Source organism: Pongo pygmaeus, chromosome 5 (assembly GCF_028885625.2).
Source record: "Pongo pygmaeus isolate AG05252 chromosome 5, NHGRI_mPonPyg2-v2.0_pri, whole genome shotgun sequence".
NCBI lineage: Eukaryota > Metazoa > Chordata > Mammalia > Primates > Hominidae > Pongo > Pongo pygmaeus.
The window spans coordinates 53603990-53628602 of NC_072378.2; the positions used below are offsets into that span (position 1 = coordinate 53603990).

A 24613-nucleotide genomic window follows, 5' to 3' on the forward strand; every position below is an offset into this window, starting at 1 on the left:
CAATTAATTCTTTAAAGTATACCATATGATTCTACTTGTTAGGCTCCCCAAAAAGACCAAACGAAACTATAGTTTAGGGATACACACAAAGGTAGTAAAAATGTAAAGAGCCAGTCTAGTGATCACCTTTGGGATACAGGGAGAGGGTTGTGGATGGGATTGAAATCCACAAAAAGGGGAACTTCTGCAGTGCCAGTAGATCCTATTTCTTGGTCCAGATAGTGTTTACACAAGTATTCACTTTACAATTCTGCTAAACTGAATATATAAGGTTTTTATTGATTGATTGATTGAGACTCTGTCATCCAGGCTGGAATGCAGTGGCACAATCATGGCTCACTGATTTGATAAGCATCGACCTTCCTGACTCAAGTGATCCTCCTGCCTCCCAAGTAGCTGAGACTACAGGTATGCATGATGACACCCAGCTAATTTTTAATTTTTTGTAAAGACGGGGTCCCGCTATGTTGCCCAGGCTGGTCTTGAACTCCTGGGCTCAAGTGATCCACCTGCCTTGGCCTCCCAAAGTGCTGGGGTTACACGTGTGAGCCACCATGCCTGGCCAATATATAAGTTTTATATATAGTCTTGTCACTTAGACAAATGAATTTAGAAGATTTGAACAAATCTAAATGTTTATCAATAGGGACTATTTAATTATAATAGTCATGTAATGTAATGCATAATGCACCATTAAAAATGAAGCAGCTGTGATCCTATATGCTTATAAGAACTTAATGCTCAAATTGGCTCCTAAAACGACAAAAACCATGTTAGAAATGAATCTGATATAATACCACTTATGTCGTCTCTCTCTTATATATATAAAAATATATTTTATATATAAAAGATATGTGTGTATTTTATGTAATGTATTTCATACACATTACATATAATTATATATATGCAGAGAACATCTCTAATATCTGGAATAATAGACAAGAAACTAGTCAGTGTTGCAGAGAGGAGACTAGAACTAGGAGACTTTTTTCACTTTTGAATTTTGTATCATGTGCATCTGTTACTATTCTAATAAAGGAGAAGGAATCACTTATTTCAAAAATACTTGTTTATTGCATGGTTCTCTCCAGATTTTATGTCTAGGCTTACTTTTATCATAAAGTACTTCAGCAAAGAAGAGAAACTGGCATTCAAACATGGCTGGCCAATCATTGCCAGGCTAATTGCACAAGAGCTTCTCTAAGCAAATATTTCTCACCTATTACAAACCCCACGTTGATATAGGTGCCACAAATAATAAATGGGACAAAACAGAAGCCCCTGTGCAAGGGGAAGTCAGTGAGGAAGAGGGAAGGAAAGGAGAGGCAAGGAGACCACGCACATCACTAGTATTTCTCTTCATATGGCAATTTAACATTGCTGTTCTTTGTCTTTATGAAAAATCGGGTTAGGTCAGGTTCCTTGTCATCACAAGTCTTAGAAATCATCTAGAAAACATATATTTTACACACTAATCTCACAACTAGACAACATATTCAGTACTTCAGTGGTAGAATCTTCAGCTTTTCACACCTTAGGCAGTTCTTCCACCAACTATTTCTGTTTATTCATTCTCAGTTCCCAAGAAGGCATAGATCAGGTCCTAGATAGGTGAGCATTTCACATGTCTACTCCATTTCATTTGCAACAATGACAATGAAAACCCAGCATGCAATGTGGCTGAGGTGCTGGGAACCGCAAACAATGTGGGGGAAAAAGCAGAGGGCATTTCACATCCCAGACGGGACAGGTTTCCATTCCTCACTAAGGGTGGAAGTACTAGAGTGGAGGAGAAGAAGCCAAAAAAATTACTCATGTGAAGAAAAAAGCCTTGTCAGCCCAGCACAATGGCTCACGCCTGTAATCCCAGCACTCTGGGATGGTAAGGTGGGCAGATCACTTGAGATCAGGAGTTCGAGAGCAGCCTGACCAACATGGCAAAGCCCTGTCTCTACTAAAAATAGAAAAATTAGCCAGGCGCAGTGGCAGGTGCCTGTAATCCCAGCTACTCGGGAGGCTGAAGCAGGAGAATCACTCAAACCCGGGAGGCAGAGGTTGCAGTGAGCTGAGATGGCGCCACTGCATTCCCACCTGGGCAAAAGAGCAAGACTCTGTCTCAAAAAAAAAAAAAAAAAAAAAAAAAAAAAAAGAAAGAAAGAAAAAAGAAAAAGAAAAGAAAAAGAAAAAAGCCTTGTCTACTGCTTATCATGATTCTCATTTATCTGTGGTTATGTTTTAAAAATTATTTCCTAAGGAAATTCTTTCAGCCCTTCCCCATTTTTGAGGGGTGGGGGTGCACATAGTGAAAGATTTGGATCATCTCAAAGGACACAGGTTCAGAAGCATATCATTGTTGCAGTGATCCAAACCCAAGTATGTCATTTCTTCCTCAAAATCCCATTTGCTGCTCTTGCTTGGCAGTGAATATTGCTGATGAGGATGAGAGGTGTAGGTGAAGAGAAAGGGGTCTTCTTGAGGTGAATGGTATGCAGGAGACTGGACGTAGCTGTTAAAATCCACATGTACTTTCTCTTCATAAAGATTACCCGCTGGATTTGGCCATAATGGGGGACAGCCAGTTTTGGCTGCAGGTGGCTCCAATGGAAGCTGCTGGTAAAAGGGTTCTGAAGAGTTTTGGGAAGGAGAGAAGCTGCAAGGCCAGCTGGTCAGAGGAAAAGGATAATTGGAATAACAGTTGTCATTAAGATGATTTCTCCCCAAAGCAGCATTTTTACTCCACGCTTGTAGATCGCCATGATCAGAGTAGACTCCGGAGGCAGAAGGAGGAAGCAGGTCTCCACTACTGTAGGTTCTGCTACTGGACAATTTGCGCTTTTCATAGAGCTTCGTGGGGTCCACAGTGGAAGTCTGGTCAGTCAGATCTGTGATTCCTCCCAGACCATAACTCTTGGAGAAGGAAAAGCAATCATTTAGTGAGTTCTGCTGAGGAGTGTTAGCTATTAAATGTCCACTGTAACTACCAGGCAATTGGACGCCTTCCTGGAAAGACCAAGTTAAAGGTAAACTCCCCTGACTTTGTGTTTCACCTGGAAGAGACTGGAAAGGAAAGTGAAATGCTCGTGTTAATAAGTTAAGCAAATCAAAACCACTACCATAGGCATCCATGAGTTACTCTGTACAAGTAAGAGCTCCATCAGATTTTCCTCATTCCTTACACATTAATACTTGACGCACAAACACATGCAGCAGCTTGACCACAACCACGAAACACTTGAAAAAAGCAAAGGCTGCCTCTGTTTCCATGTTAAAGCTTGCTAACCAGTAAGAGCCAAATTTCCGTACATTCTGTAGAGACATGAGTGTGTTTAAGATGTTTCACACTCAAACACAAATCTGATATCCTAATTGCTTTTTATTTATTCTTTTTTTTTTTTTTTTGAGATGGAGTCTCGCTCTGTTGCCCAGCCAGGCTGGAGCGTAGTGGCATGATCTTGGCTCACTGCAACCTCCGCCTCCCGGGTTCAAGAAATTCTCATGTCTCAGCCTCTCAATAGCTGGGATTACAGGTGCCTGCCACCACGCCCAGCTAATTTTTGTATTTTCAGTAGAGATGGGGTTTTGCCATGTTGGCCAGGCTGGTCTCGAACTCCTGACCTCAAGTGACCCACCCGCCTTGGCCTCCCAAAGTGCTGGGATTATAGGCATAAGCCATAGTGTCTGGCCTCTAATTGCCTTGTTGAGAAACTTATAAGGAACTATTTACAAAATATCAAAGTATAACTTCAAAGATTTATATTATACTCAGCACAACTCTCAGGGGTCTCTGTCTCTCAACATTTCCTCCCTTGACTATTCTATTTCTTAGTGCTGGTTGGAGTGTGGGAGACCATGGTTGCTGTTGCTTCTTAGTTTTTCCTTTCCTCAAGAGATTTTTCTCTGAATTCATGGGAATTTTGTTGAACCATAAATCAGACCTCTAGAACACGAGTGGTACATTCATTTATTTTTCTAAATGGAGGAAGTATATTGTTCTTTAGTTAATCATTAAAAAAAGGATCTGGTTGAGAATTAAGTTATGCTCTTGTTTAGGTAAAACTACTAGCTGTTAAGGGGATACTTTTAGGGGGTAGAGAAAAAGGGCTGTGACCAGGCAGATTGAATGAGAGACTGAAATGCCACTTGACTTGTCCCATGGCTGGGAGAAAGGATGAGGAAATAGCCATTTGGGTTTGGGGGGCTTGCATTTCCCTACAACAGACCCACATTACAATTTTTTTAAATAAAGTACATTTACAGCCTCTAGGGATGGACCAGCTCCATCTCTGTTCTCCCAAAAAGAAATGTGCAACTTTGAACAGTAGAAAAAGTATAGGAACTACTATCAATATTAAACAGACAAATGCAAAAAAAAAACTATGATCTGCTGCCCATAAAGCAGTGGACTTCACATCACAGTTTGTCTATGGGGAGTAGCCTCCACTCCACTATTGCCACACTGGGACAGCTATCATTTTCGGAAACTGCTTGCTTATTTCATCTTGGTAGAGTGTGCTAAGAAAACAATCTGTTTGGGGACGTATGGAAATTCAGGAGGGCGGGGAGGGGGCAGGCGGTGAAATGCATAAGGCTACTATTTTGTGGAGATCGTTTCAATTGTTTTTGGTTCTTGCTAAATATAAGTTAAGTGCTAATTCAAGTTTCTCTTTTAATTGTAGTAGGGAAGATGATTCTCCACTTACATGGATTTTATGGTTCTGAGCATGCTACAAAATGGTAGAAAGAGTAAAGCCTCAGATTTAATGTCTTTGGCCGATGCTTGTTTGTAGACGAGCCTGATAATCCATGATTTCTGGCTTTCGTGCGTCAGCAAGGGACCCAGGAAATCTACCGCCCCCAGCACAGGCGTGGCAAGCTACTGCATGTGTTGAACACACATAATGAAGGATTACCCTGGTCTCTGTGCTCCCCTTCAGGCTCAATGAGACAGAGGAAGGTGCTGTGTTCACTTTCTTCATGGCTCTTCTTGCCTCAGCTTCTAACTTGGTTTCTGGTTTTGGATGATCATGCTCTCCCTTTGACTGAAATGAGACAAGGAAGTAGAAAGGAAATGATATAACACTAACTAGACTGTGCTTCATGGTGTATCAGTTTTTATTTACTGTGTGTCCTGCCCCCAGGGTGGTGTTGCAGTTGCCTATGGTAACAAGACTGGATGAACCTCTGAAGGCGCTCCCAAGCCCACCATGCTCCTGCCTGCCTGCCTCTCACCCACCCGGCAAAGCCATAATCACAGTGCTAAGTAACACTTATTAAATGCTTCCTGTGGTATGTGCCAGACACAAATAAACACCGTGTGTGCCTTATATCTCATTTCATTTTCAGCACAACCCTTGAGGTACATACCATTATTATCTCCCCCAGTTTACAGAATAGGAAACTGAGGCATGGAGTGATTATGCCAGCTGGGTAACCTCCTCTAGAAGTGAGGGACCCTAGGATTCCCCTACCTGGAGCTGGCCAAAGCTGAGAGTCAATAGTTAAACATTCAGGAATTTTGTAGGCTGGTTGTTAAAAATGACTGCTGGCTTGAAATCAGCCACGATGAGAATATTTCCATTACAGAAGTTGGCAAATGCTACAAATCAGGACACTTTCTTTTTGGAGAGCTGGTTTACCAGCATCCCACTAATTTAAACCCAGGCAGTCTGAGTCAGGGTCCATTCTTCACCACTGTTGGTGCCACTGCCCCATTAGTAGTCTTACACATTCTATAGAAAACTGGGACGTGGAAGAGGAAAGTCACCTGCTCAGGTTTACAGAGCGAGTAAAAAGTCAGAGCTGGTGTTCAAACTCAGATTTGCTGAAGGCTACCAGCAGCATGCAGCATGCAGCATGCTTAGAAGCACTTTGCTAACCTCAGTGTGACTGGATTAGCTGCCACTTCACATGAGGAGTGGAAGCAGAGACAGCCAGCTCCCCTTCTAGAGCTCCCCAGCACTTCAAACATCTATTAGAAGTGCAGGGGACAGACACTTGCTCTCTTAGAGTGTGAGCCCTCGGGGATGGTGCAGGATCTCATTCACAGGTGCATCTCTAGCCTCTGGTGAAACTCCTCAGTACTGAAACTCTCACGTAACTAACTCAAAAATCCAACCTGGAAAAATATAAAGCGTCCGTCGTGCCTCCAGAAGTTGGTGACTGGGAAACCCCCATGACCTCGACAAGGGATGAGCTTCAGAGGCCCGTCACAGTTGGGACAGCGTTTCCCTACAAAAGAGCAGAGGAAAATGACCACACCTGGCTGAACCATGTCGGTTGTTGACTCCTGTGCAGTCTTGAAGATTTTAGCCCTGACTCAAGGACGGCAGAGGATAAATCTGGGCAGAGTTTCATGGGCTGAAATCTACTAGATATTACCCCTGACCCTCAGAAGCCTGGCCACTAAAATGGCCCAGATGGGACACATGGATAGGGGAAGTGGTTTTCACAGGTCAAGGCAGAGCTCTTCTGAGCAGAAAACCCCTCCCTACTTATTTAGCGATATTTGAAATTCTGACCAGGCACAGTGGCTCACACCCATAATCCCAGCACTTTGGGAGGCCAAGGCAGGTGGATCCACTTGAGGCCAGAAGCTCGAGACTAGCCTGGCCAATATGGTGAAATCCCATCTCTACTAAAAATACAAAAATTAGCTGGGCGTGGTGGTGCACACCTGTAGTCCCAGCTACTCGGGAGGCTGAGGCAGGAGAATCACTTGAACCTGGGAGGTGGAGGTTGCAGTGAGCCGAGATGGCGCCAATGCACGCCAGCTTGGGTGACAGAGTGAGAGTCTGTCTCAAAAATAAAAAAGAGAAGTTCTTTCACCTCACAATTAGAACTAAGGGTCAAGGGGCCAAGCTACATGGGAGAGTGAATGCAGCTACTACATTTTCACAGAGGTGTAAATGACTGATACCAGGTCCTGACCTAAGAGCAAGTTTTTAAAACAAACTACTGGGAAAAATATAAAGTAACTTGAGGTTTGAAGTGGGCAAGGTACAGGGAACGCTGAATGTATCTATTTCATAATCCAGTGAATGTGTTTTAGAAAATGAACAAATATCTCAGCGCGTGATTATGATGTGAACCTAAATGAATGGAATTGAATCTAACCTTTCACAGCTGCCACTCCACATTAATGCACATACTGAGATCACTTAGGGACCCACAAGAGGTCCAGTGGCAAGTCCAATAAACTACTTTCTTCTAAATTTTACATGGGTCATTGATGAATTAACATTAACCCCTTAAGTGATACATTTTTCCTTTTATTTTTGGATGGAGTCTGTCACCCAGGCTGGAGTGCAGTGGCACAACATTGGCCCTTCTGGGTTCGAGTGATTCTGGGTTCAAGTGATTCTCCTGCCTCAGCCTCCCGAGTAGCTGGGATTACAGGCACACGCCACCACACCCGGCAAATGTGTGTGTGTGTGTGTGTGTGTGTGTGTGTGTTTTAGTAGAGATGGGTTTTCACCATGTTGGGCAGGCTGGTCTCGAACTCCTGACCTCAGGTGATCCGCATACCTCGGCCTCCCAAAGTGCTGGGATTGTAGGCATGAGCCACCATGCCTGGCCATTTTTCCTTTTTTTTGGAGACAGGATCTCACTCTGTTGCACGGCCTGGAGTGCAGTGGCTCCATTATGGCTCACTGCAGCCTTGACTTTCCAGGCTCAAGCAATCCTTCTGCCTCAGCCTCTGGAGTAGCTGTGAACACAGGCATGTGCAACCACACCCGACTAATTTTTAAATTTTTTGTAGGGGTTGGGGTCTCCTTATGTTGCCCCGGCTGGTCTGGAACACCTGGGCTCAATTTATCCTCTCATCTTGGCCTCCCAAAGTGCTGAGACTACAGGTGTGAGCCACCACACCTGCCATCTTCCCTTTAACAGGAGCCTTCAGTCCAGTGCCTTAACCCAAGGAGGCATTTTTGATGGTGGGTCCTCTGGGTATGGCAGATATGTGGGGTCCTTGCTGGAGCACAAGGGGTCTGGTTGGCTCCCCTCCATATGCTCCATGTCAGAACAGCCTTGGCTGCCACTACACTCCAGGGTGACTGTTTTGCCCTTGGGTGGTGCTGGGACACAGTGACCCATCTGGCAGAGGCATCTGAGGGATGCCAGCTTTTTTGCTGGTGCCACTAAGCTCTACTCACGCTGCTGCTTCTGCCGGGCCTTGTCACAGATGGCAGGTCTCAGGTAGATCTTGCGCCCCTCCTCTGCGAGACAGTCGCGGCCGCACACCACCACACCCAGGCAGGACTTCTTGAGGATGCGGGAGTTGTGGTTGTTGGTATTGCGCATGGCCCAGCTGCTCAGGTGCCGCTGCGCATTCTTGTCCTCCGAGCTGTAGATGTGTTTGGCGTAGGAATCTGGCCACTCCTGGAACCAGTCGGTTTTTTTCACGTTCTGATAGAAACACAAAAGATACGACTATAGTTTAAGCTAGAAAACACAGCTGTCACCCACTGTGGAGTGAGTAGATGGGAAGGATGTTTTGGCATTCAGGAGCTGGGCAAGAGACCTTTGGCAAAAGCCTCCCTACATTTAATTCTGACAGTGGGATCAGCGAGCCCAGCACAACAGTGGCAACTGAGTGCTGTGTCTGTCAGGCATTCAGCCGATGGACCAAAATAAATGATAGCCCCTGTGAGTTCCATCTGATTGACACTTCCCTAGCCCTCAGTGACACAAGTAATGACCATTTCTCAGTAGGAATTTTTGAAGGTTAAATAATGCTATGCTGTTTACACAATAACTATAGAAAACAGGGCCCGGTGTGGTAGGGTGTGCCCGCAGTCCTAGCAACTCAGGAGGCTGAGGTGGGAGGATGGCTTGAGGCCAGGGGTTCAAGACCAGCCTGGGCAACACAGTAAGACCCCTTCTCTAAAAACTCAAAATAAACTGTGGAAAACATTGTGGCGGGATAGTGAGATAATGTCTTGTACCACGCTGTGGTTACCTTACTGGGAGTCACACAGGTTTATGCAATGTCACCAGAGATAAGCAGTGGGAGGGATGAAAAGCCCTGGTTCAGAGAGATCAAAGAGCCACTTTCTTCCCCAGAGATTTTCTTCCTTTATCTTTAACCCTACATTCACGTGCCTCAAACATGACAAGGGAGTAAGAAAGAGCTTGTTTTGACTGAAAGCGTCTCTGTTATTGCCCAGGATTGGCGCTATGCCCTGTGTATGAACATTTGACTAAACTCTCCTTTAAAACATCACAGACAAAGAGAGTTGTCATTCAACGGACAAAGTTTCCATTTGCAAGATGAAAAGGTTCTAGAGCTCCTCTGCACAACAGTGTACATATAGTTACCACGACTGTACTATGCACTTAAACATGGTTAAGATGGTAAATTTTAAGTTGTGTTTTTGACCAAAATAAAATAATAATTAAAGAATGGCCAGGGACACCGGACACTCAGTCCTTATAGCATACATTATTTTGCTCTCTGTGCCTCTGTTTCTTCATCTGTAATATAGGGATAACGAGACCTGCCTACCTGAAGAGTTGTTCTGAAGATTAAATATGATTATATATATTAAATACTTAGCACAGCACCTAGCATGCTGTAAGCTCTAAATAATTGTTAGTCACTGACGCTGTGGCTCATATTCCTAGGCCCTACATTGGTGCACAGATGGTGCATTTGACAGACCCTTCCTTGTTCTTAGAATGAGAATCAGCAAGCAGTGTCAGCACTCAAACTTAGGCTGTGCCCATGCCCTACGGCTTTCAGAGACTTAGCATGGTGTAAGAACATTTTTCATCTAGAAGGTTCTAGAAGGTCAAAATAGAAGATTCTAGAAGGTCCAGAAGAAGAGACTAGGCTGCTTCTTCTTTGCTTTCTCAACCAGAAAGCACAGCCCACAATATAAAAAAAAGACAAATTTTAGAAGAAAAAAGTAAAAGTGTCAGGATTGACGGGCATTTATTGAGTTAGAATTCAAATTTAGAACGTGCCAAAGAACTTTGTAACTTGAGACTCTGGGCAAGTAACTTTGTCTTTAAAGCCTGTTTTGCTCTTCTCTAAAACTGAAACATTGATTAAAACTGCCTCACAAAAGTGCTGTGAAGAGCAGATGTGTTGTAAACTATAGATTCCATATAACGATACTTGTTGAATGGAATGTCATGGGGCCTGACGTGGTCTGAGGAAATATAAATGAGAGGTTTTAGGTACATGCAGGGTAGCACTGTTTAGTGGTTAAGAGCTGCAGTGTGCAAACTAGGGCCCATGGGCCAAATCCTGCCCATTGCCTGTTTTTGTAAATAAAGTTTTATAGGAACACATCTATGTTCATTAACTTAAGTGTTGTCTATGGATGTTTTTACACCACCGCAGCAGAGACTGTATGGCCCACAAAGACTACAATATTTACTATCTGACTCTTCACAAACAGTCTGAGATTCCTGGCTGCAAGGTTGGACTCTGGAGGTACACTGTCTTTCTGGATATGAGTCTTAAGGAAGTTCTTTTCTTCTCAGTGCCTCTGTTTCCTGCTCTGTAAAATGGGGTAACAGGAGTACCCCACAGGGAGGTTTTGAGGACTTACTGAATTAACATACACAATGCACTTAAAATAGTGCCTCACACGCAGCAGTTTCCACCTCAATGTTAACTGTTATTCTACCAGATCTGGAACTGCCCTCAGCCAGTCAATGTGGTTGTAAGAGTCACTGGCTTTTAGGAGAGAGAAGACCCAGTAGAGGTCACTTCATGCTTTAAACCTTGCCAAGCCAAATGCAAGAGAAGAGTCCAAGTCCCAGCTGGGCACAGTGGCTCACACCTGTAATCCCAGCACCTTGGGAGGCTGAGGCAGGTGGATCACCTGAGGTCAGGAGTTCGAGACCAGCCTGCCCAACATGGCGAAACCCCATCTCTACTAAAAATACAAAAAATTAGCCAGGTGTGGTGGCGGGCGCCGGTAATCCTTGCTTCTTGGAAGGCCGAGATAGGAGAATCTCTTGAACCTGGGAGGTGGAGGTTGCAGTGAGCCAAGATCATGCCACTGCACTCCAGCCTGGGCAACAAGAGTGAAACTCTGTCTCCATTTAAAAAAAAAAAAAGAGTCCAAGTCCCTATAAAATAAAAGCTTAATTGGTGCACCTCTTGTTCCACAACCTTCCTTCTCAGGGCATGACAGTGGCTAGCCTTTTGTGTGCTATGCTGTAACTACTGTGGGTTGGGAAGGGGGGAGGGTATAAATAATAGGAGGGTGGCATCTGGAAAAGTTCCCTGTGGTCCGTCAGGCAGCTGCAGCAGAGATTCCTGGATGGCCTGGCCAGGATGCTGGTTGGACCATTTGCTTTTTCCAGACTGTCCCCTCTCCTCCCCAATTCTCTGGTAATTTTGGGCTTGCTGAGACTCAATGCTCGGGGTGAGAGAAGCTCCCCAGGCAGCATGCCTCCTGCTCTCTCCACCCACCTTCTCTTCCCTTCCTTCCTTCCTTCTTCTGACCCAAAGCTGCAAACAATGCTGTCTTGTTTTCTGTCACAGAAATGCCACAGAAAGCATAATAGAGTATTTTATCTTTTGAAATAATAATGTAGGTTAAAACACTAAAATGTCTACTTTTGGCCAGGAATAGTGGCTCACACCTGTAATCTCAGCACTTTGGGAGGCCAAGGCTGAAGGATTGCTTGAGCCCAGGAGTTCAAGACCAGCCTGGGCAACACAGTGAGATGACGTCTCTACTAAAAAAACAAAACAAAAGAAAATTTGAGTGTACTTTCCTCTAATATTGGACTGTAAAAAACTACTGGTGCACTTGAATTATTCCAATATAAAATGCAGTTGTCAGGATAGCAGAGATGAGGGCAAGGTGGACTTAGAGGAAAGCTGAGATTTTCATGCTTTAAAGGTGAGTGGCCACTTTAGGCTGGTCAGAGCCATAGATCCCATGAACCAGAAGGAGTGGAATGTATTTGTGAGAACATCTCAGATGTTCTGATTAAAGCAACGACTCCTTGCCTGTAGAGGAAGAAATGATCTTTATCATCCTTTAAGCTTTTTTTCTGACAGTCCCTCCACTGATACCTTAGTTTTCCAGTTCTATTAATAATGCAGTAATAGCCAGGTGCAGTGGCTCACCCCTGTAATCCCAGAACTTTGGGAGGCCAAGGTGGGTGGATCACTTGAAGCCAGGAGTTCAAGACCAGACTGGCCAACATGGCAAAACCCCATCTCTATCAAAAATACAAAAATTAGCCAGGCATGGTGGCACACGCCTGTTATCCCAGTTACTCAGGAGGCTGAGGCAAAAGAATCGCTTGAACCTGGGAGGCAGAGATTGCAGTGAGCCGAGATCATGCCACTGCACTCCAGCTTGGGTGACAGAGTGCTTTGTAAAAAAAAAAAGCAGTAATAATTTGGACAATGTAAGGACTGAGAACACTGTTAGGAGTAAATATACTCACATCAAGCTAGTCTCTGGGCCATTTATTCATGCCTAGTCTTTGACCTGGACATTTAGTGGGGTCTTTGATGTCTTTTTACACTGAAATTAAGAGAAAACCCAGATCTCAATAATGCAGAGGAACCCAAGTGTCAGATGGATGACTGTGATTTCTGAAACCTGTTAAACCAAGACCTCAGAGAAGTAAAATTTAATAAGAAACAATAATCATTTCTTCATCATGTTTAGCGAATCCCCACAAAATACCTTCTTCTTTTTAGATCCTGTTTGTTTTAATTTCTAACTTTTCATGAGTAACTTTTTGTTTTTCCTCTTAGTTAAGAAGTTTATAATTGAAAGGGAATATTTCTGAGGTTTCCAACATGTAGACCTAGCTAATTTGTATTTTATTATCTCCTGGGTAACATCACTGGGGGGTTAACTGATATTTCTATGACTTCTGGGTATAATTTTTTACTAACGGATTTAATCCTCTAACTCAATCAAAATCTTTGTAGCTCTATGCACTTCTAGAACACCCTTCATACTCACCTCATTCTAACTTATGCAACTACTTGAAGTTTTCAGAGGGTATCTGAAGAAATGAAGTATGTATTATTATATAAAACTAATAAATTAAAATACAAATTCTTAAATAAAGTATCAAAAATATCTACATTATCATATGATCATATTATGATATTGATTTTCTTTTGGAATATAGTCTGCTCTTGCATAAAGTAAATATCTTCCAGGTTTTCATTAATTATATAAATAGCTTATTCATTACTTATAAATAAATGTTTCCAAATAGAACAGGAATATCAAACAAACATACTTTAAAGCAAATTATATAGAGGTACAAAAATCAGATATTATGGAAAACAGAAAAATAAACCTTCAACCAATGTTTTGATTTACATACAACTTTTCAGGAACTTACCTCTTCTGGGCCAACTGGAAATAAAACTCCAAGTGTTACCAAGGAAAAAAATTGAATTCAACAAAATGCTTTTGTGTTTGTTCAAGAATTACTCCTTAGGGCAGGCATGGTGGGGAATGTCTGTAATCCCAGCTACCCAGTAGGCTAAGGCAGAAGGTTGCTTGAGCTCAGGAGTTCAAGACAAGCCTAGGCAAGATAGTAAGACCCCCATCTCAAAAAAAAAAAAAAAAAAAAAAGAGGAATTACTGATTACTCTTTAGACTAATCCTGATATTTCTTAGTCAAGAGATCAAGACTCAGGACAGGCCAGGCGCGGTGGCTCAGGCCTGTAATCCCGGCTCTTTGGGAAGCTGAGGTGGGCAGATCATGAGGTCAGGAGATCAAGAGCATCCTGATCTTGAAACACCATCTCTACTAAAAATACCAAAAATTAGCCAGGTGTGGTGGCACATGCCTGTAGTCCCAGCTACATGGGAGGTTGAGGCAGGAGAACCCGGGAGGCAGAGGTTGCAGTGAGCTGGGATCGCGCCACTGCACTCCAGCCTGGGTGACAGAGTGAGACTCCGTCTAAAAAAAATAAATAAATAAAAAAAATAAGACTCAGGACAAAGTTCCTTATTTACTCTGAAAACACTAAGTTATGCCAAGTTACCCCAGCTTTCAAACCCTGTCTGTCTTCTCTTTTTGCTTCCCTTTTCCCTCCACCCAGCTAAGCAAGGGACCTGCTGCAGTGTACCAGCAGATGCAATAATGCTCCTATCTGTATCACACCAGAAGCACAGAGTGGCAAAAGAATTCTGGTCCAAATAGCAGAGGCCCCAGTGATCATGGGAGCCCATATAGGTAGAGCTCTCAGGGAAGTTCAAATGACCCTTGAGGTCAAGGAGAATGTCTGGCAAAGGGGGCAAAGTCGCAGGAATCCCCATCAGAACAATGACAACGTGACCTGCTCATACAGGGGATAATAATTGACAAGAAATCCACAATCTGGTTTACCTGTTAGCTCCCTAGCACCAAGACACATCTGAGTACTACAACTGGCTTGTTCTGATTACATGTGGCCACATGGATTCACAGAGAGAGCTCAAATATTCATGTTTGCTCACAATTGGGGGCCTATCTTTTGCAGAGACAAAGGAAGTTTGGCTGGCTAAAATCATAGTCCAGGAATGAACTAATCAGAACTGTGGCCCCTTTGCAGTTGACTTTACTATTCTATACTAGAGAATGTTCTCTCTACAAAAAAAAAAAAAAAAAAAAAAGGTACTTAAACCTTGTAATTTTGTGAGTTAATGGCTTGGGGTGGCTTTGGCCATGGGTTTAATTTGCAAACTGCTCAGTGTGTAGAAACAAAATGATCCAGGGTGTTTGCTGGCTGTGGTGCTATTGGCACAACCTGAGCTAAGAGAAACTGGCTGGTATTTGAAACAGAGTGGATGCTCTCCTCTCGCTAGTGAAATGGGTACTACTTAAGAGAAAAAGGAACTGAATTTCTTCCCAATTTTCAACCAGAAGAAAATAATTCTTAGAGATTCAAAGTTCTCTCAAGTATTACAATCAGTACTAATGAGAGTGTGACACTCTCCAGGACCATGTAATCCACATTTTAAATCAAGTCTAAATCAACACCAGACATTTGCTGCTTGGATCAAGCAAACCTTAAAGCAATTAGATTTGACCTTTCTAGGTACAAATATAATTTAAGGGGAATAGGAAGGGAAAGCACCATTGGTGCTTCCCTTACATTGGCTTGAAATAAAGACACTTTTATCAATAATGGTTTAAGTTGGCTGGGCACAGTGGCTCATGCCTGTAATCCCAGCACTTTGGGAGGCTGAGGCAGGCAGATCACTTGAGGCCAGGAGCTCGAGAGCAGTCTGGCCAACATGGTAAAACCCCATCTCTACTAAAACAATACATATACATAAAAATTAGCCAGGCGTGGTGATGCGCGCCTGTAGCCCCAGCTACATGGTAGGCTGAGGCATGAGAATCGTTTGAACCTGGGAGGCAGAGAGGTTGCAGTGAGCCAAGATCACACTACTGCATACTCCAGCCCAGGCAACAGAGAGACTCTTGTCTCCAAAAAAAAAAAAAAAAAACAGATTTAAGTCAAGTGCCTGCAGTTCTGGGCTGGCTTCACACAGGTTATATTGAAGAGAAATGGAATCAAAATAGAGGAATGGCCAGAAAAAAGTGAAATGAGGATTTGTAAAGACATACACAACATAAAGGAGGCAACATAAAGGAGGCAACATACAGGAAATAAATACAAGAGAGGAAAGATTTACTGAGGACAAGTGGAGGTGGAAGAATTGAGGCCTAAAGTCCTGGGATCTGATCTTGACACTTCCCAGCCCAACAAGACTAATGGCTTTCTATTACCTGTAAGGTGACAGAATCCTCTTAGGATGGCCTGCTTACAAACCACCAGTAGCCCCCAAAATCTTCATGCTGAACACTTGTGCACAACTCTTTAAAGTGTGAACATTTGAGTCTTCAGACCCTGGTTCCCTACAAGGACCTTGAAAGTCAACACCCTTGCCAGGATCGTTATATGGAAATGGCTTGTGTAGTATCAAGCAGAGTGTAATGCCACTCATTACATTATGTTTCTTTCCTGTTGTCCAGACCAGCATGTTTCCTAAATTCAGACTGTTGCTATAGTTAATGACATAAATAATAGATGATTGATCTAATTTTTTTTTCCTCTAACCTTACACAAACTCTTCTGGCCTTGCTCCCAATGCCAGACTCATGATGAATTACACACTCCTTCTTTCAAACTCCTCTAGCATTTTTCTACATGGCATTGATTCTCTATTTAAGCAGTAATCTTGTTCCACTAGCCCAGAAGATCATGAGCATTTCCACGGACGTTAACATAGCTTAATGGCCCCAGTATCCCTGAGCCTACTACAGTGTCTCCTGCATTTCAATTTCTCAAAAATGTCTGATATCTTAGTGAGGACATCACTGCTCACTGTTGTCAAAATTAACCCATAAACCTTGATGTATCTGAACTATTTAAAGACACATGGAGTTTCTCAGACCAGAAGATGCAACTGGTATTTGGGTAATCATTTTGAAACTTGAAGGGCCAGGTGCAGTGGCTCGCGCCTGTAATCCCAGCACTGTGGGAGGCCGAGGCGGGTGGATCACGAGGTCAGGAGATCGAGACCATCCTGGCTAACACAGTGAAACCTCGTCTCTACTAAAAATACAAAAGATTAGCCAGACACGGTGGCAGGTGCAAGTAGTCCCAGCTACTCGGGAGGCTGAGGCAGGAGAATGGTGTGAACCCGGGAGGTGGAGCTTGCAGTGAGCCGAGATAGTGCCACTGCACTCCAGCCTGGGCAACAGAGCGAGACTCTGTCTCAAAAAAAAAAAAAGAAAGAAAGAAACTTGAAGCCCAGGTGCAATGGTTCATGCCTGTAATTCTAGTATTCTGGGAGGCCGAGGTGGGCAGAACTCTTGAGTCCTGGGGTTCGAGACCAGCCTGGGCAACATGGCAAAACCCCATCTCTACTAAAAAGACAAATAATTAGCTGGGTGTGGGGTGCACGCCTGTAGTCCCCACTATTCTAGAGGCTGGGTTGAGAGAATCACCTGAGCCTGGGAATTCAAGGCTGTGGTGAGCTATGATTGCGCCACTGCACTCCAGCTTGGGTAATAAGAGTGAGATCCTGAAAAAAAAAAAAAAAAAAAACAGAAAGAAAAAGAAAGAAAGAAGGAAGGAAAGAGAGAGAAAGAAACTTGAAACTTGAAGCATGTGAAAGGATAAACAGAAAAGGAATTTTCCTATGTGTTATATAACTAATAATTCTGGCAAGAATATAAAATTATGAAATATAAACTATAAATGATCTAGATCGATGGGACAGAGAGTGCAATTAGAGAAATTTATAATCTTAACAAGCCATTGCATTTGATCCTTTAAACCACATTTGTTAAATGCCAAAAAGGTAGTCTGGGGAATATCAACCCCTGAAAGGCTTCAGGAAAAAAGTTTCATGGTCAAAAATACATTGGGGTAATACTGCCTAATACAGCCTCCTTTGGAGAACCACCAATGCACAGGGTGGTGAAAAAGACTCCAAGCCTGCAGTCAAGCAATCTGTTTAACCTTGTTTAACTTCGTATTGCTCTTTTTCTTTCTTCACAGTACCTATTAAAATTCCATGTAACTTGTACTCTACAGAATATATTTAGGGAACATTATTCTAAACATCTTAGAGACTGAGGCAGGATATGTGGAGAATTACTATTTTCATTCTACAGGAGGTAACTAAGACTTAAGAAAATCAATTTCTGCAGGCTCACACAGATTCTAAACAATGGAGCCATTCATTAATGAATTCCGTATTCAACATTTGTTGTTTCATACATGTCAGGCACTGTGCTAGGCACAAGGCTGACATTTCTAGAATTCTAGACTATTAGAACTAATAGGTACATACCAGACCATTTGGCGCAACCCCCTCATTTTCAGAGAGGAAAGGAAGTTTCAGAAAAGGTAAACAACTCAAGTCTCTCCAAAAAAAAAAAAAAAAAGGAGATGGAGCTAGAATAATTCAAATCTAGGGCATTTGTCTCCAAGTCCTGTACTTTTCATAATACACCCCTCTGTCTCTGCATATGCCCTATGCTCACACAATATAAACAATATAAAATCTAATGTCTGGAAATCTTTCCAAGAGCTCAAGTGTTTCTTGATCTGATGACAAAGCTAGCATAAACCCAGACGAGGATGGTATTCTCTCTACTCAGAAAATACTAAGGAATATTTGCATTTTAAATCATTTCCCTGACATATTTAACAAATTGGAAGACACTTAGCTATTTCCATGAGCAATCTTAGTACTTTTTAATGAACTATAAATACATTTCTAAAACCAAATGTGCATTTTTTGCTATACATTTCTCAGTTTAATGTCCTGGGTAGCTGCAAACACTTTCATTTTTGGAAATTCATTTTGGAACATGAACTTTTATGAGCCTCAAGTTTCCCTATAGGAAAGAGGTCGTCATCTCTTGTTTATGGATCTGATGAAGAATCCTGTCCCAGAAAAAAATGCCTGTTAAGACACACTGTCACCCACCATTTCATGGGGTTCTCAAACTCACTAAAACTCTTGCTCTAGAATGTGACATTGTAAAGTCTTCTACGTATCTGTTTACTTCAACTCTTGATTTCATGTCTGTCCAACTTCTATTTGGGTGTTGCAATCATGAAGTTAGAAATAGGTGAAAATATGGGTCCTGGAGCCAAGAGTAATTAAAGTTTACTTTAAAGTTTCCCCACAACAGTGACAATAATTGTAATACTAATTAAGAGCAACAACAAACACAAATCCCTAAAATCGATATTTGCATGATTTAACCGTGGTTTCTAGAACCATTTGTAAATGGATGGAAAATGGGGCACACTTTCTGTTCTCCAGCTCTGTCCCAAGATCTACCAAGAGAGGATATAGATGTGGGGTCGGGGGCGGTGGGAGGGGTAGAGGGGGTGGGGTTGGAAGTTAAGGAAAAGCATAAAGAGAAACAAAAGGAAGTCTTCGTTAGAAATTCTGGAACAGTTACAAAGACAGAAGAATCTCTATTCCCTCTCCCCTGCTTGTGATAACTCAAATTCCTTATTACCCAGAATCAGGCAGACTGGATTGACTTTTTCATGACTTGGTACTGGTGGTGTCCAGTCCTAGCCTTCTAGTCACCTTTTCAAACAACTTCTAGTGAAAGTATCTTAAATGTTAACAAAGGAAGTCAAGGAAGTAAACAGTGATACATGTCGAAAATCAGTATTCAACAACCAATGTGTGCCTATAATTCCAGATACTTGAGAAGCTGAGATGGAAGGGTTGTTCGAGGCCAGTAGTTTGAGACCAACTGGGGCAACATTGTGAGACCCTCCTCTCAAAAAACATTTTTCTTTTCAATTAGCCAGGAGTGGTGGCACATGCCTGTGGTCTCAGCTTCTAAGGAGGCTGAGGCAGGAGGATCACTTGAGCCCAGAAAATTGAAACTGCAGTGAGCTATGATGGTATCACTGCACTCCGGCCCAGGAGACCAGGCAAACCCCATCTTAAAAAAAAGAAAAAAAAAAAAAAAGTCAATTACCAAAGAAAATGTGAAATGAAGTCTCTATTTCAGTGCATGTATGGTATTTCCAAAATAGGAGGAGAAGAGGCCAGGCTGTTTATGCCTGTAATCCCAGCACTTTGGGAGGCAGAAGCGCGTGGATTGCTTGAGCCCAGGAGTTCAGGACCAGCCTGGGCAACATAGCAAAGCCCTGACTCTACACACCCACACACGAATATAAAAATTAGCTGAGTGTGCCTGTGGTCCCAGGCAGGCAGGGAGATCGCTTGAGCCCAGGAGTTCAAGACTAGCCCGGGCAACATGGCAAAACCCCATCTCTACAAAAAATACAAAAATTAGCTGGGCGTGTTGGCGTGTGCCTATGGTCCCAGCTACTTGGGAGGTTGAGGTGAAAGAATCACTTGAACTCGGGGGGCTGAGGCTGTAGTGAGCTGAGATAGCACTACTGCACTCCAACCTAGTTGACAGAGCCAGACCCTGCCTCAAAAAAAAAAAGTGGAGGAAGAAGAAAGAAAAGAAAAGAAAGAAAGAAAAGAGAAAGAAAGAAAAAGAAAGAAAGAGAAAAGAAAGAAAGAAAAAAGAAAGAAAGAAAAGGAAGAAGGCAGGAAGGCAAGGCAAGGAGAAGGAAAGGGAAGAAAGAAAGAAGAGGAAAAAGAAAAAAGGAAGAAGAGCATGTTGTATTCCACAAGAGAACAATATCATCTGGATTCCAGCACATTCCAGTTAGACATGAATCTGAGTTAAAAATATCACTACAGCAAATAAGGTTGTATGAGGACTTGTGCATAACAAAGAATCAATTCATGGCCAAATAAATCATCACGGATTTTATCATACTGTCTAGCCACAGTGAGTGCAACCTGAGTTACGCCAACTTTGAAAGAGAAGGGAAGTGGAAATTTCTTTGCATCAGTCTCTAAGTGTGGGAGTCTGGTAAGTTAAGACCCACTCAAATCATAGGTCTTGCCGTCTCTTCTTAAAATCCCTCAGTCGGCTGTCTAGCTGAAGCTCTAGGGGAGAGGAATTTACCCAGCTGGAACCCTCACCAATTTCCTTCCAGGTGTCCGCATGTTAATAGTCAAGACTTCACAGCCCAATGTTGAAGGCAGATTTTTATAGCAAGTACATACCTGTGGCAGTTTCACATCATTAATATCCCAGCTTAATATCTCTTTGTCTTCAGAATCAAAGTCGTCAGGTTCCATGATAAGGTCAGGCCAGCCAAGGTTTCCACCTATTCGACTCCCCTCAGAAGTGCTTGAGAATTTTGTTCTCAAAGGTTCTTGATATAGCTGGATTGGCCCACTCAAGCACCTTGGACCAGGAGATTGTTTTCTAGGGCTAAAAAATAAGTTATATTAGTATTGGCCATTAAAGAGATTTAAAAAAAAACCAATGCTCCTCTGCCAGAAAAACCTGTTTCACTGACATTTTTGCAAGTACCAACATACTAGTAAAAAACAAAACATAGGAGCCCTAAGTGATTTTACTTAAAACTTGGCCATCGGGAATTAGAAGCATGTGATCACTGCTTTCACCCTTGGGTTTGGGCTTGCTTTCTCATTGCAAGATCCAGGTTGTGAAGGCCTTAGCAGAGACGGTTGTCATCTGTAACCAATGGCTAGGACGTTTTCCAGCTAGGGCAGGAGGATACTGGCTTGGAGTTGTTTCCATAGAAATGCCTTTATAAATTAGCTAATGTGTGGTTGAAGCTGCAAGAGGGGAACATCACATTGAATTTATCTAGAAAAATACATATATGTTTTATATATTTTTTTCATATATATATATATATATATATTTTTTTTTTTTTTTTTTTTTTGAGACACAGTCTCATTTCTTCACCCAGGCTGGAGTGCAATGGTATGATCTTGGCTCACTGCAACCTCTGCCTCATGGGTTCAAGCAACTCTCCTTCCTCAGTCTCCCCAGTAGCTGGGATTACAGGCATGCGCCACCACGCACAGCTGATTTTTGTATTTTTAGTAGAGATGGGGTTTCACTCTGTTGGCCAGCCTGGTCTTGAACTCCTGACCTCAAGTGATCTACCCGCCTCAGACTCCCAAAGTGCTGGGATTACAGGCATAAGCCACCGCACCCGGCCAGAAAAAAATATATTTGAAAATCCAAATCACTGTAAGGATTAGGTTTGGTCTCTGCAATAAATCCTGTGTGCACTATATATCTTCAAATATTATCAACTAATATGCTTATATCTGATTCATCTGAAACAGGGTTTCTTAACTTCGGCACTATTGACATTTTGGACCAGATAATTCTTTGTTGTGGGGAGCTTTTTTCATGTTGCAGACTGTTTGGCAGCATCCCTGGTCTCTACCCATTAGTTGCTAGCAGCCTGTAATCCCAACACTTTGGGAGGCCAAGACAGATGGATCACTTAAGTCTAGGAGTTCAAGACCAGCCTGGGAAACATGCAGAAACCCTGTTTATACAAGAAGTACGAAACACTAGCTGGGCATGGTGGTGCATGCCTGTAGTCCCAGCTACTTTGGGAGGCTGAGGTGGGAGGATTACCTGAGCCCAGGAGGTTGAGGCTGCAGTGAGCCAAGATTGTGATTGTGTCACTGCACGCCAGCCTGGGTGACAGAGTGAGACCTTGTCTCGAAAAATAAATAAATGAATGAATGAATAAATAAATAAATAAACGAATAAATAAAAGTTTGTTCAAATGGCATTTCTTCCCTCACAAGAAATACTGCTCTAATTTCTAACTATAATTGGTTAAAGGAGGTTTACAAAGAAAAAAAGAAAGAAAATTTGAAATGTTCTACCCTGAGGAAAAAAAATGAATAATTTTGCAGATGAAAGCTACTTGTTAGTAGGATATGAAGTGAAACATGTTCACTTGTATAACATTTCATTTATTGGTACTCTTATAAAAACAAGAGACATAATGATGTTATGTAGAGCTATTTAATAGTGAACTCAAACTATAAGATAGATTAATAGTCTAAGCTTTGGCGAGACCCGTGAACTCTTTTCTTTAGTTTTTATTTTTTTATTTTTATTTTTTTTTGAAACGGAGTCTTACTCTTATCACCCAGGCTGGAGTGCAGTGGCACGATCTCAGCTCACCATAGCCTCCACCTCTGGGGTTCCAGTGATTCTCTTACCTCAGCCTCCCAAGTAGCTGGGATTACAGGCACGCGCCACTACACCCAGCTAATTTTTGTATTTTTAGTAGAGATGGGGTTTCACCATGTCGACCAGGCCAGTCTTGAACTCCTTTCCTCAGGTGATCCACACGTCTCTGTCTCCCAAAGTGCTGGGATTACAAGCATGAGCCACTGGGCCCGGCCTGTTCTTTGGTTATTTAGTGTTATATAATCCTAATACTTGTCAATCACTGAACTCTACCAAGGGAAAGTGTATGTATATAAAAGACTGTTGACCTGAACATAAGAATGAAGTTCCTTTTTTTCTTTTTTGTGTGTGCTCTAGATGTCCAGAGAAATTTCTCTAGTAACAAACTATAGAAATGATCCCTGAAAGTATAGTCTTTATAAATAAAGTTCTTTACCATTAAATGACAAGCTAATCAGAGTCTCTTCCTGTCTGTTCCACATACCCATACTGAGCTACAACCTAGTGGCTGCGGAGCACGAAGTTTCTGTTCCCCAACTGAATGTTGATTTTCAAGACTAAATCCTCATGGATTTTAAGTAAAATTCTATGTTTAGGAAACAAACATTGTGTTACTGAAGAAATGATGCCGCAAATTGACTCTAATTCAAAGGACTTAAATAACAAGTATAGAAGATGCAGATATCAAGCAGCAGTTCCATGTACTTACCCCGAACAGTAACAATACCGTCTCTGATGTTGCAAATTTTGTTATAACTAATTGGATTAGATCTACTTTTTAAAAACCTTGGGAAATAAGATTTGTATTTTCGAAAATCAAAAACATTGTTATAAAGCCTAGGCAATATAGACATAATTCTTTTGTTTTTAAATAAAGCGAAGAATAATAAAGAAAATTTTATTACAGAACAACTATGTTACTTTTTAGATTTTTCTCCCGATATTAACATTTGCTAAGCGAATGAGCATTAATTTAATATTTCCCTAAAAGTTAAGAACAAAACATAGAAAAGAAGAAAAAACCATTTTACAGCCCTTAAGTAAATTCTGTTTTCCTCTTCTAGGATTGAAAAACTACACTTGTCAAGACTCCTTTTTTTAAAGCAACTTGCGCAAAGTATATTCAATTTTCATCATTTCTACAGAAAAATGAACTAGAACAAATGAAACCCTGTAGGAATAGAGTGGTCGTTGCCGCATCCCTTACATTTTGCCTCTCCACGGGATTTCTGGTTTCCTTACCTTGTAACTTCTTACGGAGAAGCAGACAGCACTGTGTCGTGAAAATCTTACTGCTGGTTCAAGTCCCAGCAGGCTCTGGTCATTTTCTGAGCAGACGCTGTTCCCTATTCCAGGTCAGGGTACACTATGCTAATGAGTTCTGGCAATGGTCCAATCAAAATCTAGATGCTCTAGGCTCTGGATAGGTAAGAGCAGCCTGGGAGTCACTTAACCAGCCTGATTCTTCCCAGAATGCCAGCAATGTGATGAATATTCTATGATGTGTCTCTGAACTTCCCCCTCCCTTTATGTTATGAGGACATTTGAACTAAAATGGACATTGAAAAGAACCTCATAAGGAAGTACAGATGTTTTTCTTCTTGTGATGTTACAGGTTGGGCCCCAAGCAGACGATTCACAGTAGGTCCTAATTCTCCCACTGTTTACCCAGCAGGTAATAGTTCTCTCTCGTGTGTGTAAGAGAGAGAAGACAGACAGACAGAGATAGAGAGATATTATGGTGAGGAAATTTACTGGAATAGACAGTGGATAGCCAACATCCTCTATACCAGAAATACTGAAATGCTATCTTAACCCTAGCAATAATGTCCCACTAATTCTGAGTGTTCTGATCCCCTAAAAATATATAATTCTTGGCCAGGTGTGGTGGCTCACGCCTGTAATCCTAGCACTTTGGGAGGCCGATGTGGGCGGATCACAAGGTTAGGAGTTCAAAACCAGCCTGGCCAAGATGGTGAAACCCCGTCTCTACTAGAAATACAAAAATTAGCCGGGTGTGGTGGCGAGCGCCTGTAATCCCAGCTACTTGGGAGACTGA

At 42.3% G+C, this 24613-nt stretch overlaps 1 protein-coding gene and 1 pseudogene across 1 annotated transcript; both read right to left on the reverse strand.

Annotated features, from left to right (window-relative positions):
• Positions 1–1051: 1051 nt before the first annotated feature.
• GCM1 (glial cells missing transcription factor 1) lies at positions 1052–23884 on the reverse strand. The gene is made up of 6 exons (XM_054493611.2): positions 23797–23884; positions 20580–20790; positions 8154–8406; positions 6116–6228; positions 4911–5039; positions 1052–3057 (listed from the first exon to the last, which is right to left on the reverse strand). The coding sequence occupies exons 2-6, from the start codon at positions 20652–20654 to the stop codon at positions 2317–2319; spliced, it is 1311 nt and encodes a 436-aa protein (XP_054349586.1). The 5' UTR covers positions 20655–20790; positions 23797–23884; the 3' UTR covers positions 1052–2316.
• On the reverse strand, positions 22870–22971 carry LOC129039649 (small nucleolar RNA U3; annotated as a pseudogene).
• Positions 23885–24613: the final 729 nt, after the last annotated feature.

Bases quoted from the DNA above. Each gene is read 5' to 3' on its own strand.
- GCM1 (XM_054493611.2), bottom strand. From the start codon at position 20,654: ATGGAACCTGACGACTTTGATTCTGAAGACAAAGAGATATTAAGCTGG. The intron at 8,407-20,579 runs GTATGTACTTGC...TGTTTCTATCAG, and splicing joins ATGATGTGAAACTGCCACAG to AACGTGAAAAAAACCGACTG. The intron at 6,229-8,153 runs GTGAGTAGAGCT...GCTCTTTTGTAG, and splicing joins GGCCCGGCAGAAGCAGCAGC to GGAAACGCTGTCCCAACTGT.